Here is a 14668-nt window from a genome sequence, read left to right on the forward strand (position 1 = left end):
ACCCTAATCACTAGACTATCCTGCACCCTTGATGAAGATTTCCTTGGACGTCCATCTGGTATCAGAGGTCACTGTGTAACTAGCAGGAAATTCTATAACTAGATGAAGATGTTGCTCATTGATTTCCGTGAGGTGAAGAAGACATAGCAGTCTCCCCCCCCACCCTCTGTGATTCTACTGATTAAACACCTTATTGATTATTTCACAAAAACAAATCCCCAAAAAAAGTTGATATGGCTACAGACTGGAATAATAAACCAGATAAGAAAACAAACCTGAAGGAATAAATTAACTTAAATAAGAGAGGAGATCTTGTCAGTACTGTTTGTGTACGTGCATGCAAGTTTGTGCCTCCTATAAAACCTGACAAAGATATGGTATTCAAAAATAGATCAACAGCAACCAATTGATTTTCCTCTGTGAGCTCAACAGACAAAGAAACAGAACACAGGAATGCGTTTCATGAGCCAGGTGTTCAGACCGACCCCTGTGTGGCCGCCATTTTAAACCACACATTCGATACACAACACAGTTTCTTAATCCTCACAAGCATCTGTACACGAAACTGGGACGGAACAATGATGAAATAACAAATCTAAAAACAGTCATCATTAAGTGATCAGGTGTCTCATCTCTCGGGTTTTAAATGTGGCATTTAACGACGGAGGAAGTTTGAGGTCTGGGTTGAACTCTGTGAACCGCTTCGTGATAATGAGCTGGGCGCGTATTTCTCCTACGGTGTTTTTAATTATGCACCCTTCTATTTTTTTGTCTGTATCCAGATGAGCTGTTGTGGTGATTTGGAAATAATAGCGTTTACTCACTCTGAATGCATAGTGTACTGTCCTCCTCTCTGTAACACTACAATTAGCGCAGGTATCCCAGCTACTTGCAGCCGTCTTCATCTTCATATTTCATTCCGCAGGGCTGCTTAATATTTCAGGGCTGCTAACATTTCTGTTAATTTTTTTGTCCTGCAACCAATTCCTTGTATTGTATTTGGTTATATGTCATGAAAGGCAGATTGTGGGTTTGCATTCTCTCTCTCTCTGTCTCTGTCTCTCTGTCTCTGTCTCTCTCTCTGTCTCTGTCTCTCTGTCTCTCTGTCTCTCTCTCTCTGACTCTCTGTCTCTGTCTCTGTCTCTGTCTCTGACTCTCTGTCTCTGTCTCTGTCTCCGTCTCCGTCTCCGTCTCCGTCTCCGTCTCCGTCTCCGTCTCTGTCTCTCTCTCTCTCTCTCTCCTCTCCGCCCTCGCTCTCTCGTCTCTGTCTCTCTGTCTCTCTGTCTCTCCTGTCTATCTGTCTCTCTCTCTCTCTGTCTCTCTGTCTCTCTGTCTCTCTCTCTCTCTGTCTCTCTGTCATCTCTCTGTCTCTCTCTCTCTCTCTCTCTCTCTCTTTCTCTCTCAAACCGTACAAAAACCACACATTTGCATCGACTGACAGGCTCTTAAGACATTATGGCATTACAGGAAATGGTAAAACGGCATGGTGACAATTATAGAAATTGTCCAAAAGGTTATACACAATAGACTTAGCACAAAACAACATTTTGTGTGTTAACAAACATAAGGCTGTTGGATGTGTTCTGTTTGCAGGATATTGCATCAATTTTATTTTTACATGTATTTCATTTACATTCAGGACATGTGACAGGAAAGTGGGTTGAGAGCGCGATAGGGAATGACACATACCCACCGTAGCCTACGAGCACGGGCCAGAATCTAACCTCTGTCGCTGCAAGGCGTGCTGCCCTCGCGGTACGCCTGTTAGCGGCGGGGCTGAACCCCCAAACCTCCGCTTGTCTCACGTCCCTCCCCTTCGCCCTGCACCCAGGAGCAGACTTCTCCCTGCGGGACCTGGGCTTCGGCGAGGCCCTGCCCTCCCACGTGCCGGCGGTGGGCTACCGCGGCGAGCTGGGCCTGCAGCAACGGGACTACTCGGTCAGCGTGGGCTCGGACGCCGACACGGAGACGGACGGCGTCATGTCCCCGGAGCACGCCGTCCGGTTGTGGGGCCGCGGAGGCGCCGGCGGGAACCCCAAGTCGGGCCGCAGCTCCTGCCTGTCCAGCCGGGCCAACTCCAACCTGACCCTGACCGACACGGAGCACGAGAACACGGAGAGCGGTAGGACAGCCCCACCTTACTACACCTCCGCCCCCCCCCCCTAACCCCCCCCCCCCCACCCCCCCACCCAGCCTGTTGTTCTTCCCCCCCCGCGGAGAGCATTGGCACCGCTGGTCGATGCCTCTCACACTGATCTATGCTGGAATAAATGAGACGCGCGCGTGTGTGTGTGTGTGTGTGTGTGTGTGTGTCTGTGTCTGTGTCTGTGTCTGTGTGTGAGAGTGGACGGTTGACTCTCTTATTTATAATGTTGAAAAGACTGGTTGCTTCGAGTTCCGTGCGCTGGGTCAGTCAAACCTCTTATTTATAACGTCGAAAACAAAGCACGACCTTGGTTCAGCGTCTGTGTGCGCTCGACTTTCCGGTTGGTTCATTCAAAGGTCTGCTGGTTTGAAAAGGCGCGTGTGGTTTGCGTTGCGTTTGGCCATGCAGTAAAAATCAAAAGCGACGCCGGTGTAGGGAATCAGAGACTGTAGGATACTCTGTATTTGGGTTTGTTTGGTATCTGGTTCATTTGTTGGGATCTTTGATACTGCATAGACAGGGCCTTTATTACAGCCCCAGACCATAGTCCGAGAAGGAAACTATGCTCTTGAGAAGTACCCCGCTGCAGACTTAATAAATTGGAGTTGACATTTTCGATTAATTTCCTCAACTCTATTACTTCTTACCCGAAGAGCTGCTGAATAAAATCTTCCAAGTGTCTGAGATCTGACTCCTGGAGGCCAATCAGTTGGCAGATTCCCAGCATGAATCCGTCTGATTCACTCTCCGACTGTTTCCCCTGTAAAAGCCTTAGAGATTCTAAAATGTGAGATTTATGTTTATACAAATAGATACAAACATGAGTAAAAAAAAAAAGGCCGTATTAAAACCCTTTGAAACTTACTTGGTACTTGTGTAAGACCAATAAACACAAACAGACTCAGGGTCACAGGGTTTTTTCGTGAAATTTGGAAGATGAATTACTTACCAACATTCGTAAGTGAACTGGCATGCGTCAGATGTACAGTAAAACCCAGATATTTGTGGAAAATACCATAGTGCGGTGGAAGGAGGCATCGAGTGGGAGAGTTCCTCTGCTAATATCCGTAACTAAAAGACTTTTGAAAGGCGGATCAGCTGGATGTTGATTTACTCTGTTTACCAGAACCATCTGTTGGCACCCTGGGACGAAGCGAGCGCAGACAGCAGCTCCCGGTGGCAGGCGGTTTACCCAAGTCAGGCTGGTCCTGCTCCAATCACGAGCAGAAAGAGCTTTATTGACGGCTATGTTGGCACATACAAGGAGCCTTTTTCCTGCTATGTTGTGATTTGCGACGTGAAGAGTGAAAAGTGTAAAAAGGATATAAAAGTCCAAAATACACAAGTACATTTTTATTTTTTTGGAATTGCAATATCAATCGTTTTTTTTCCCCAGTTGAAAACACTTCTATTTGGGTCTCAAGAAATAACACATTTCTATGATATTTTTTACCAAAAAATTATAAAGTTTTAAACAGAAAACCAAAAAATGCTTTTCCTGAGTTCTGGTTTTCTATTGGCTGTTACCCCTAGCGGGTATGAGATGAGCTTTGACCCCCACACTTCCCTCTACGGAACCCAGTGTTTCTATCTTTTGAAAAACTTTCACCATTGCTCAGATCCCATTTTTTTTTAAACTCTTGGCAGAAGTTCTCCTGGGGTTTACAATAGGTTTACAAAGCTTTATAATAAATACAATATAATCTGAGATCCAGAATCTTAGATGTAAAGCTTGAAAGTGTGCAAAGCTTCTGAATAAGTCGGTGTGTGTGTGTGTGTGTGTGTGTGGGGGGGGGGGGGGACAGAAACACTAGCTAGCACAAGCTTCTTCTGTCGCTTCGTCGAAAGTTTCCAACGAAATAGAATTTTCCATTTTCCTCTGTGCCCTCCCAGACCGACTCAGCAATTCGGTTAGAAACCAAACCCCTAAAGCCGCTCTCCCTCTCTCATTTTAAGAGCGCGAGACGTGTCTTTTTGACACATTTAAGTCCAGGCAGTGTCGGCCATCATGCATATTCACGTAGGTCTGCCGCCGCCGCCCCCCGCCATCACTCCCCCAGGTGGAGGAGCTGTAGGGGGGGGGGGATGGGGAGGGGGGGGGGGGGGGGGGGGGGGGGGGGCTGGGGTGCCCTTCTCCCCCAGCTCAGGAGAGGTGAGCGGTTTGGAGCACAGCCACAGAGTTATGTATTAGGTTCTTATTCCAGCTGACAGCCCGGAAACCTGGAAGTGAGGATCTGTTTAGCACTGTTTAGCACCCCCCCCCCCCCCCCCCCCCCCCCCCCTATCCTCTCCTCCATCCCCCTCCCCCTGCTTTATCCCCCCCCCCCATTCTCTGCCCGAACATCCCACCTGCCAGGCTGAGGGGGGTGAGGGGGTCCTGTTCCATTGTATATAATTAAAAAGATTGTCCTCCAGAGAGAGAGAGAGAGAGTGTGTGTGTGTGTGTGTGTGTGCGTGTGCGTGTGCGTGTGTGTGTGTGTGTGTGTGTGTGTGTGTGTGTGTGTGTGTGTGCGCTAGGCCGTCTCTAAATGCTCAGCTCAACTAGAGACTGAGGCAATCTCCCAGGTTTTGTTGCAAAAAATGCGTGGAAACATTTCGTTTTAAACAAATCTTCCTTGCAGAACCAATCCAAAGTCTTCTGGCATGACATGCAGAAATTGTGGATGATTGCATGCAATGTCCTAGACAGCGAGTCTTTCTTGTCGTAGGTTAAAAAATGTTCAAACAAAGTGCTTGGAAATCTTTCATTCTATCTTGTGGACTGAGCACACATTCGATGAAAGGAATCAAATAATGTGACGTTGCTGGGGAGATCCATCTTCAACATTTTAACAAGCTCTCCCGGTTTTTCAACGTGATCCGCTATACCTCTAGCCTCACAACAGAGCAAAGTGGGGGGAGAGCATCCTTCCAGCTAAGGCCTCATTTCCTGCAAAATGTAAGGGGCTGTTAGCGACCTTCCTCGCTGTTCAAACCCCTAGATCGCATTTAGAAAACCCCAGATGTTTGGGGGGCGTCGAGTCTAGGCACTAGTGGACGCCTCTGTATGTTTGTGTTTGTGTACTTTGTGTACTTTCTGTGCCTTCAGTGGATATTGACCTTAATGTGTGTGTACATGTGTCGGGGGTGGTACAGCAGGCTGCTTTAGTTCCCCTAGCTGGCTTAGCCCTATAAGATACAGTGGCACAGCAGGTTGCTATAGTTCCCCTAGCTGGCTAAGATTTAAGATACAGTGGTTCAGCAGGTTACTTTAGCCCTGCTAGCTGTCGTACCCCTATCAGATACAGTGGTACCGCAGGTTACTTTAGTCCTGCTAGCTGTCGTACCCCTATCAGATACAGTGGTACCGCAGGTTGCTATAGTTCCCCTAGCTGGCTAAGATTTAAGATACAGTGGTTCAGCAGGTTACTTTAGTCCTGCTGGCTGTCGTACCCCTATCAGATACAGTGGTACCGCAGGTTACTTTAGTCCTGCTAGCTGTCGTACCCCTATCAGATACAGTGGTACCGCAGGTTGCTATAGTTCCCCTAGCTGGCTAAGATTTAAGATACAGTGGTTCAGCAGGTTACTTTAGTCCTGCTAGCTGTCGTACCCCTATCAGATACAGTGGTACCGCAGGTTGCTATAGTTCCCCTAGCTGGCTAAGATTTAAGATACAGTGGTTCAGCAGGTTACTTTAGTCCTGCTAGCTGTCGTACCCCTATCAGATACAGTGGTACCGCAGGTTGCTATAGTTCCCCTAGCTGGCTAAGATTTAAGATACAGTGGTTCAGCAGGTTACTTTAGTCCTGCTAGCTGTCGTACCCCTATCAGATACAGTGGTACCGCAGGTTGCTATAGTTCCGCTAGCTGGCTAAGATTTAAGATACAGTGGTTCAGCAGGTTACTTTAGTCCTGCTAGCTGTCGTACCCCTATCAGATACAGTGGTACCGCAGGTTGCTATAGTTCCCCTAGCTGGCTAAGATTTAAGATCCAGTGGTTCAGCAGGTTACTTTAGTCCTGCTAGCTGTCGTACCCCTATCAGATACAGTGGTACCGCAGGTTGCTATAGTTCCGCCAGGTCTCTTTAGCCCTTAAAGAAAGAGTGGTGCAGCAGGTTACTAAAGTTCTGCTAGCTGCCTTAGCACTCATCTATTATGAGAACCTATAGCCTCTTTCAAAGCAGCTGGCTATTGTGGTCGGCCACGCGGAAAGTGCCAGCATTCAGCATTTCCATTCAGTAATGCCTAATAACAAATACAGTTTATATATGGCAAGTTAATTAAAATCCATCGAGCTGGCTTGGCTGTGTGTGCGTGCTGTAATCTCTTTAAATCAACAAAGCATTTACTTAGCTTTAATGTATTCAGGCCGGCAGGCAGGCTCGTGCTCTCCTAGCCTGCATCTCGCTTGACCCCTCGCTTTTAATGCATGCAAATACAGAGTGCCGATTTGGCACAAATTTAACAACACGTTGAAGGGCTTTAAATTATTCTTTAAGTCACCAAAAAGAGGATAACAGACAGGAAAGTGTAAATAGAATCACGACGTGTGGACTTTTACTTAAATTAAATAAATTATAATTAAGCAAATTCCTATTTTTCCTTTTTTATCCTATCAACTGGTGTACAACAAAAAGTGTAATTGTTTCTGTGGAAATTGCGTGTTGGTTTTTTAATTATAAATGACACATTGGGCCGTGCGTTGCTATGCTGTTTAAGTGTTTCTGCACCAGATAATGAGAGCAGTATCCCAACAGGTAGGGAGTGTGTCTGCGCTGTGTCACAATAGACCACTGGTGGACGGGCAGGTAGCGGGGGTGTATGTTTCTGTGTGCGTTTGTTTGTGTGTGTTGCAAAGGCATGTTTGTGCATCTGTGTGTGTGTGTGTGTGTGTGTGTATGTGTGTGTGTGTGTGTGTGTGTGTGTGTGTGTGTGTGTGTGTGTGTGTGTGTGTGTGTGTGTGTGTGTGTGTGTGTTGGCAGAAGAGTAGAGGAGTGAGTGTGTGTATGTGTGCTTAAGCATGAGGGCATGCATTAACAAGTGATATAATTTAGTGCATGGATGTGTATCTTTTTTTTCTTTTTTGGTCAGTGTTGGAGTATGTGTGTGTGTGTGTGTGTGTGTGTGTGTGTGTGTGAGTCTCGTCCCCAGAGACCCCTCTGGTCCATCAGGTCTCTGTTACCATGAGAACCAGCCTACAGATGTGACATGGAAGCCAGATGTGAGGCTGTGCCAAGCTGCAGCTATTGTTATTCATGTGTGTCGTAACCTGCAGAGATAACGTATACACACACACACAGACAGACACACACACACAGATACGCACACAGACACACACAGTCTGATACGCATAAATACACACACACACACACACACACACACACACACACACAACACACACTCAGATACGCTCACAGACACAAACACACATACACAAACACACACACACAGATATACTCGCATCGTCCACAAACATCGAGACACAAACCAACACGCCAACACACTCACGCAGACTCAAATACACACACACAGCCCACAAACACAGAATTCTTAAGCACACACACACACACACACGCACACACTAACTCTCTCTCTGTCTTTGTATTTCCCTCTCCCACACGCACACACGCACACACACGCACACACACACGCACACGCACGCACGCACACACACACATACAGTGGGTGAATGACATTGAGACAGGAAACAGGTTGTTTCATGAGGTGTTATTATTCCTAGTGTATGGATGTTTGTGTACTGATTTTAGTCCTAGTGAACAGACGGCATAGTACTGGTTATAGTCCTAGAGAATAGATGGTTTTGTACTGGTTTAGTCCTAGTAAATTGACAACAAAGGACTTATCAATAACTTCTGATCTGCTGTCAAAAGGTGCAGGTTCAATTTCACCCTTCGTCTCGTTTTGGCTTTTCTTCTTAATACATTTGACTTTCTTTTAAATACAGACTCCCTCTCCTTTTCCTTTTGAATAGCTCCATGGCAGCCCTTTTCTAGCCGAAGGCATGTGTGCCCCTAATGAATAAGTCAGATGTTCAAAGTGTCTTGAATGTCTTTTGTGGCAGCAAGACAAAGTGATGAATGTCTTGTACTAAATGTGTGTATTTGTCTGCCGAGTATTTGGTCAGAGGGTTAAAATATTCCAAAGCGCACCACTCCGACTGAAGCCTTTATAAAGTCAAAGTCTGAGCTCTCTAGTAGAGGAGAAACACCTGCCTGCTGATGAATTATCACTCAGTCACCATGAAATGAGGTTAGACTTTTTCACCTTTTTTTCTGTGTTTTTTATCACCGTCATATTATTCACCGATATTCAGGAATGTAATCCCCCCGGTAAATCCCTGTTTAGTAATCACTTCCAGCAGATACAAAATCGCTAGAAGAATAAAATATAAAATAACGTAAATATTTTTCACCACTGTTAGGACCACCACCTAGCCTGGCTAACGCCAGACGGAACCACACATACATTTTTTCGTATTTGAGGCGTGTTTTACGATTGCCCGGAGCCGTTTATTGGGCGCTACGAGTGTCAATCATATGATAGACATTCGAATGTCTATCATAGCCAATCAAAGCCTGTTGGTAGCAGGGCACAGACATCTTTCTTGGTAATGAGAGAGTTTAATGCCGAAAGTTGCTATTTTTTCAAAATAAACTTGCATTCTAAACTACTTGGGACACTACCTAAGGCTGCATCGAAAGGTTACGCGTCTGCTGTCATTTTGGATCCGTAAACTAAAAGCTTCGGTGTGTCGCATAGACGTCGTCATCGTCTTGCCGTCCCTCCCTGTTCTGTGATTGGTTCCCGATCTCAGGCGAAAATCGGATCCATGGAATCCAGGCTGCCTAGCAGTGCGAAATGAAATCGCACGCAAGGCAGCATGGGCATACCCAGGCTAACCACCACCAGTCCCACTAATACAAACAACAACAATACTCATTATCAACTACAACTACTACTACTACTACAACTTCTAATACTATGACTACTGTTTTTAGTAGCGTGACTGTTACTGCAGTAGGGGAACGGGTTGGCAACGACAACGGGAACACCGTGGCGGAGACGCCTGGGCGGATGGTCCCCCCCCCGGTTTGTCAGCTGTCACTTAGACGACACGAGAGTGCTCCGGGAGAACGCTGGGAGAACCTTGAACCGTTGAGAGAATGAGGTTAGGAGCTGCAGGCTGTGGCGGTGGCAGGGTTACGCCGGGTGTGTTTGAAGCTCGCGTGACTCCGCGCCGTAGAGGTGGGGGGGATACCCACCTCGCCCTCCTCCCCCTCCTCCCCCTCCTCCCCCTCCCCTCTTTCCTCAAAGACCCAGCTCCACGTCTCGGAGGAAAGGGGGGGGCTTTGACGAAAAGTTCAACTGTTTTGAAAAAGTGAAAATAATCGTCTGCGATCACCCCCACTCTCCTCGGGCTGGAGAATATATGACATAGCACCCATAACATGATATGAAATGAATAGTAATCTCTTTTCTTTATGACACAGCTTAAGTCTAGCCCCCCCCCCCCTCGCCCCAACTCCACCCACCTGTTATTGAAAGCCTTCAATGAATTCCAACATCGCCGTAAAGAGATTTGCTTTTCAGATTTTATTCGATTGCTGCCGAGGGAAAAATGACTACATTTCTCATGCCGTGTACTTTTGTCAATATACAAGATGTAAGATAAGATAACACTTTATTAATCCCTGTGGGGGAAATTCAGGTGTTACCGCCACAAAGGGAAACACGGGCAAATCAAACGCGGGGAGATAAAGGAAGATGACAAAACACGCATCTCGCCCCCTAACCAGCCTCAACCGTCTCACGACGCACGGCAAATGGAGGAGGACCGGCAAGATGAGGGACATTGCTTCTCTATTTACGGCGGCGGTGGCGGTGGTTTGCTTCACTGCCCGGCACGGCGAGACGAGAGCCTTCACGAGAGACGGCGGTCCTCCGTGCGCAGCCGCTGCATGTGCTCTGCATGTTCTCTGCGTGTTCACATGAGGTTTCAGCTGTGTTCTCCGCGTGTTTTGCCTCCCACACGAGGCGACGTGCCTCCTGGATTAGTGCTGACGGCCTCTGGAGGACGCAGATGGGAAAATACATTTAGTATTTAGCCGTTTGGTAGAGTCGTTTATCAAAAGGCATTTGCGTTTAATTCAGCTGCAGGCTGTTATGCAGCAGGTAGAGATTAGGATATTTGTTGTCGGATGCTTACAGGGCTGAGTATATAGGGGAGATCTAAGTCAAATACCATACCAAGTAGACCGTCTTGCACCGCATACAACCTACAACATGTATGCAGTATAGTAAATGACACACGTGGTGCTTGCTATGAAATTAAGAGTCTAATAGTAATTCAATATTATCAGTAATTCAGTAATTATATAGCACTGTATTTATATAGTATTAAAAACAGTATTTACAACGTGCATGACGGTGATAAAAACACAATAAAAGACTTAAAGGGGACACATTATGAAAACAACACTTTTCCTGGGATTTGGGGTGTTGTTTTGGGTCTCTGGTGCTCCAACAAGCATCCAAACTGAGAAAAGTCGTACAAAGTCCGTCGAGCTCCAGGAGTCCCCAAACAGCAACAATCCCTTCTCCTCCATGCTGTGGTTCAGTCTGACAGCTCATTGGTCAATGGGCAGCAGCTCATTTGCATTAAAGCGGCAGACACCAGAAACAGCGCATTCTGAAGGGACTGAAACAGAGGGGTATAGCGGTACGCAATATTTTTTTTCCTAAAAGCTATTTCCAGCCAACAGCTTCAAAAACATGTTTTCTGGAACTCGAATACTATGTTTACTTGTTGGGAAAACACCATAATATGTCTCCTTTAAGAAACCAACACAGACCCATGCAGCCCGTAAGCATTCGTATCGCCTATAGGCGCCCCATATCCACCACCTGCCATCGGTGTCTCGTGACAAATATCAAAAACATTGGTTTGGAAAAGCAGCCGCACGCTGTTCGAGTGGCCCCCATGAATAAGAATCGCACATCGTGTTTGTTCACTTGTGTTCTCGACGCAGTCCAGCGTGACATGGTCTTGTTGCAGACACACAAGCACACACACACACACACACACATATTATATATATTATGGCGCTGACAGCCACTCCCTTCCTGAGGTGAATAAGCAAATTGGCGTGCTCTGCATGGGCGATGGCGCTTTATTCCTCTCCACTGCTGCTTCCCTGGAGGATGCCAGCATCTTGTGGGGCCCCTGGGGGCCACGCTAGAATCAGACTCCCAATTAGACGCGCCGGCCTCCCGCGGCGGAGGCAGACAGTCATTAGGACGCGCTTTAAAGTGTGACAGGAAACAGGAACTGACCACCAAGCTGCTGTCTCCGGTCGACACCTTGCAACGGCAGGGGGGGGGGGGGGGGGGCGGGGGGGGCGGTCGCCGGCGCCGTCTCGCGCCCGCATGCATGCCGTGCGTGGGAGTGCATGTGCTACACACTGCACACACACGGGCACTGAAGCACAGGTTGCATAAGGGGGCCAGGAGGCGCACAGTCACGTTGGAATATGCACGTGCACAGGATTCGTACAGACACGTATGCACACGTACACGCGCAGATGCACAGTGTGCAGCCCCACAGATATGCACAAACACACAGCTACAAATGCACGAGATAAACATAAACGTGCACGCAAAACCATAACCATGCGGTAAAACACAGACATGCACCCACAGATGCACGTGCACGCAGGGGTACGAAGACAGCTCGGTCTGCCATATCCATATATTTAACGCACCACTGAACATTACAAGCACATGAGGTCAGACAATTAAAAGGAAATATTTGTCGGATGAGAATACAACACACACACACAAACACACACACACACACACACACACACACACACACACACACACACACACACACACACACACACACACACACAGACCCACATAGTTACACCCACGCACGCGCACAACAGCACCCACACACATAAGCATAAGTAAATATTTATATATTATTTTCTTCACTAACTCCGCTTTGCAGTTTCTGCAGTTGTAATATTGATGTTATACCGTGTTAATAGATATGGTCTTAAATTACGGTAAAGGTATTGTTGTGGTCAATTTCCGGTCTCCAAGGCAGTGGTACAGCGGCGTAAGACTCATTGAGACGTCTTATTAGAGTTGGATTAAAAGGACATTATGCGCCTCGACCTGTTGGCGCACTGTAACCCACTGCTTTCAATCGTTTCTGGCTGTTTGAATTATTTAGGAGACAACCCTGTGGCTCTAAGCGGGAACGAAAATTGAAAATGTTCACAATAACAACCCCAAATTAAACTCAATTAAAATTGCCCTTTTCCTCAATACCCTCAACCCCAGCTCATCCTCGCTGCTTCCCTACCTTCTGTTGGATTTAATAAGAAGAGTGAAAGCTGTAATGACACACTGCGGGAGCAGTGTTTACTGTAATATCTGGCTCTGTAATCTGATTGGCCGTGCCGTTCGCTCAACATGGAGTCTTGTTGTGAAACCGTCGCAGACGCTAAGTTATCAGACGAAATGAGACTTCAAAGAAATCCGCTTTCCCAGCTCACAACCAAGTTAATTCCACTCCCAGTACGTCTCCCGCAAAAACTTATTTATTCGTAGACTTGTTCTGTTTTCCTTGAGACCGAGGACCCGGCTCCGATGGCGGATTAGCAGCCAATGGCTGCAGCTCATTTGCGGGGGTAATTTGCCGGGTTTTAGTTGGTCCTGGTGGACCAGTTTGGGGCCGTTATCAGTGGAGCGCCATGCGCCCGGTTCCCTGCCAGAGCCTCAGACAAACGAACCCAACGGCTCAGCAGGGGGGGGCCCTGGTTCTACCAGGGGCTCAGGGGCCCCTTGGTAGCGCAGGGAAGCTCGGTGCGTAGCGAGATGAGCGCTACCCCTAATGGGGGCGATCATCTAAACAGTCTGGTGCCTTCTGTCCCCCTGTTTAGCAACACTCGTTTGATGCACAGTTAGTCAAGCTAGAGCTCTGTGTTGTTGGGTGTGAGCTAGGGATCCCCCCCCGTTCTCTTGTCTCACACGGCCCTCCCTCAGAGAGCCCTCGCTTGTGCCCCCCAGAGTGCACATTTATAACGTTGAAAACACTCTTTTCTCAGAAACTGAGGCTTCTGTTGAGGAAGCCTCGATATATATAGGACTGGCGGAGAAGAATAGTGGGCATTGCATGTATGGAGTTATGCCACAAGAGAAGACGTTTTTTTATGTAGTTTGTAGTTTACACAACGTGGCTTTGCGTAGAATTGCTAAAAAAATAAAATAGCTGCAGACGAACCATCACTTATTTACTATGGATTGACAGAAAATAAATGACCAGCCATGGTGAAGGCTTACAGTCACTATTAGCCATTTGGCAGATGCTTTTATCCAACGCGACATACATATTTCCAATACAGTCACCTCATAGGTTTCTACTTTCACACCACATTAGACACATACATTACATTGCATTTGAACACCTGAACAGAAGTGAGGTTCACTCCGATGATGTTTAAGGTAGTCAGCTTGAATCCATATTGCACGTTAATAATTTATTTTGGGCAGGTTATTTTGGTGTACTTCCATCAGTGTCCGCAACAGAAGCTGTAGTTGCTGTTATGACGCATACGTGTACGTAAGCAGAAGGTATTTTGTTTTCATGGTGTACCTTGTTTATCCGTCAGTGCACTTCAGCTCAAAATGTGTCTAATATGTCTGATCTGTTTACTGTAGTATACAAATATCAAGATTTGACTTATAACTAAGATAGGGTAAGATCAGATACTACTTTATTAATTCCAGATGGGAAATCATTCAGTTAGTACAGGAGAGTGGCATAACAAATAAAAAAACAATGAAAAGTAAGGAAAAACTACAACAAAAAAAAAATGTTATGGGCATGTACACGATGTCTGTGTCAAGAAAATATGTGTTTGCTGTACGGTATTTGCAGATGCATTGAATTAAAAGTATAACTTATTACCGCTGTATCCAAATAATTTACCAAGAATGTGTGGCTAGGTAGATGAGAGAAGCACAATGCGCGAGGTGCACAAGCAACATTATGCATGCGCCCTTAAAATAGCATCTGAACAACGCCTGGTTTGTGGCACAAGTTATTTCTGAAACTGCAAAATAGGGAACGTTTGCGCTAGAACACGCCTCCTCCTTTCGCCAAACTGCCCCTTGGGGCGCAAGATCATTCCCTAATTTATCGACGCATGGCGCAGGAGGGAAAAGAACGCTCTGCGCCAGTTGCAAACTAGCAACGACACTTGCGCCAGTGAGAAAGTCAATGGCGCCGGATGCAATATAGGACCCGTTATCTGCATATAGATGTCCACACACCTCAATGTGTCTCAGAGATGGATGGACGGCGGGGCATGTAGGGTAAGATAGGGTAGTGGCGTGTTTGACTCCCTGTCAAAAGGTTTGGGGTTCAAACTCTAATGTTCAGAACCTCCCCTGTAGGCAGTGCTTAATTTGTCAAGTGGGAGCTCCCAGAGCGCTGAGGACGAGTCG

At 46.8% G+C, this 14668-nt stretch overlaps 1 protein-coding gene across 1 annotated transcript in view; it reads left to right on the forward strand.

Moving 5' to 3' along the window:
• tenm4 (teneurin transmembrane protein 4) overlaps positions 1 to 14668 on the forward strand; it is a 174785-nt gene that overhangs the window by 71659 nt on the left and 88458 nt on the right. The window contains exon 3 of the mRNA XM_056610354.1: positions 1832 to 2122. Coding sequence (XP_056466329.1) covers positions 1832 to 2122 — 291 coding nt within the window. The remainder of the gene's footprint in view (positions 1 to 1831; positions 2123 to 14668) is intronic.

The sequence above is a fragment of the Gadus chalcogrammus genome, chromosome 16 (assembly GCF_026213295.1).
Source record: "Gadus chalcogrammus isolate NIFS_2021 chromosome 16, NIFS_Gcha_1.0, whole genome shotgun sequence".
NCBI classification, from domain to species: Eukaryota; Metazoa; Chordata; class Actinopteri; order Gadiformes; family Gadidae; genus Gadus; species Gadus chalcogrammus.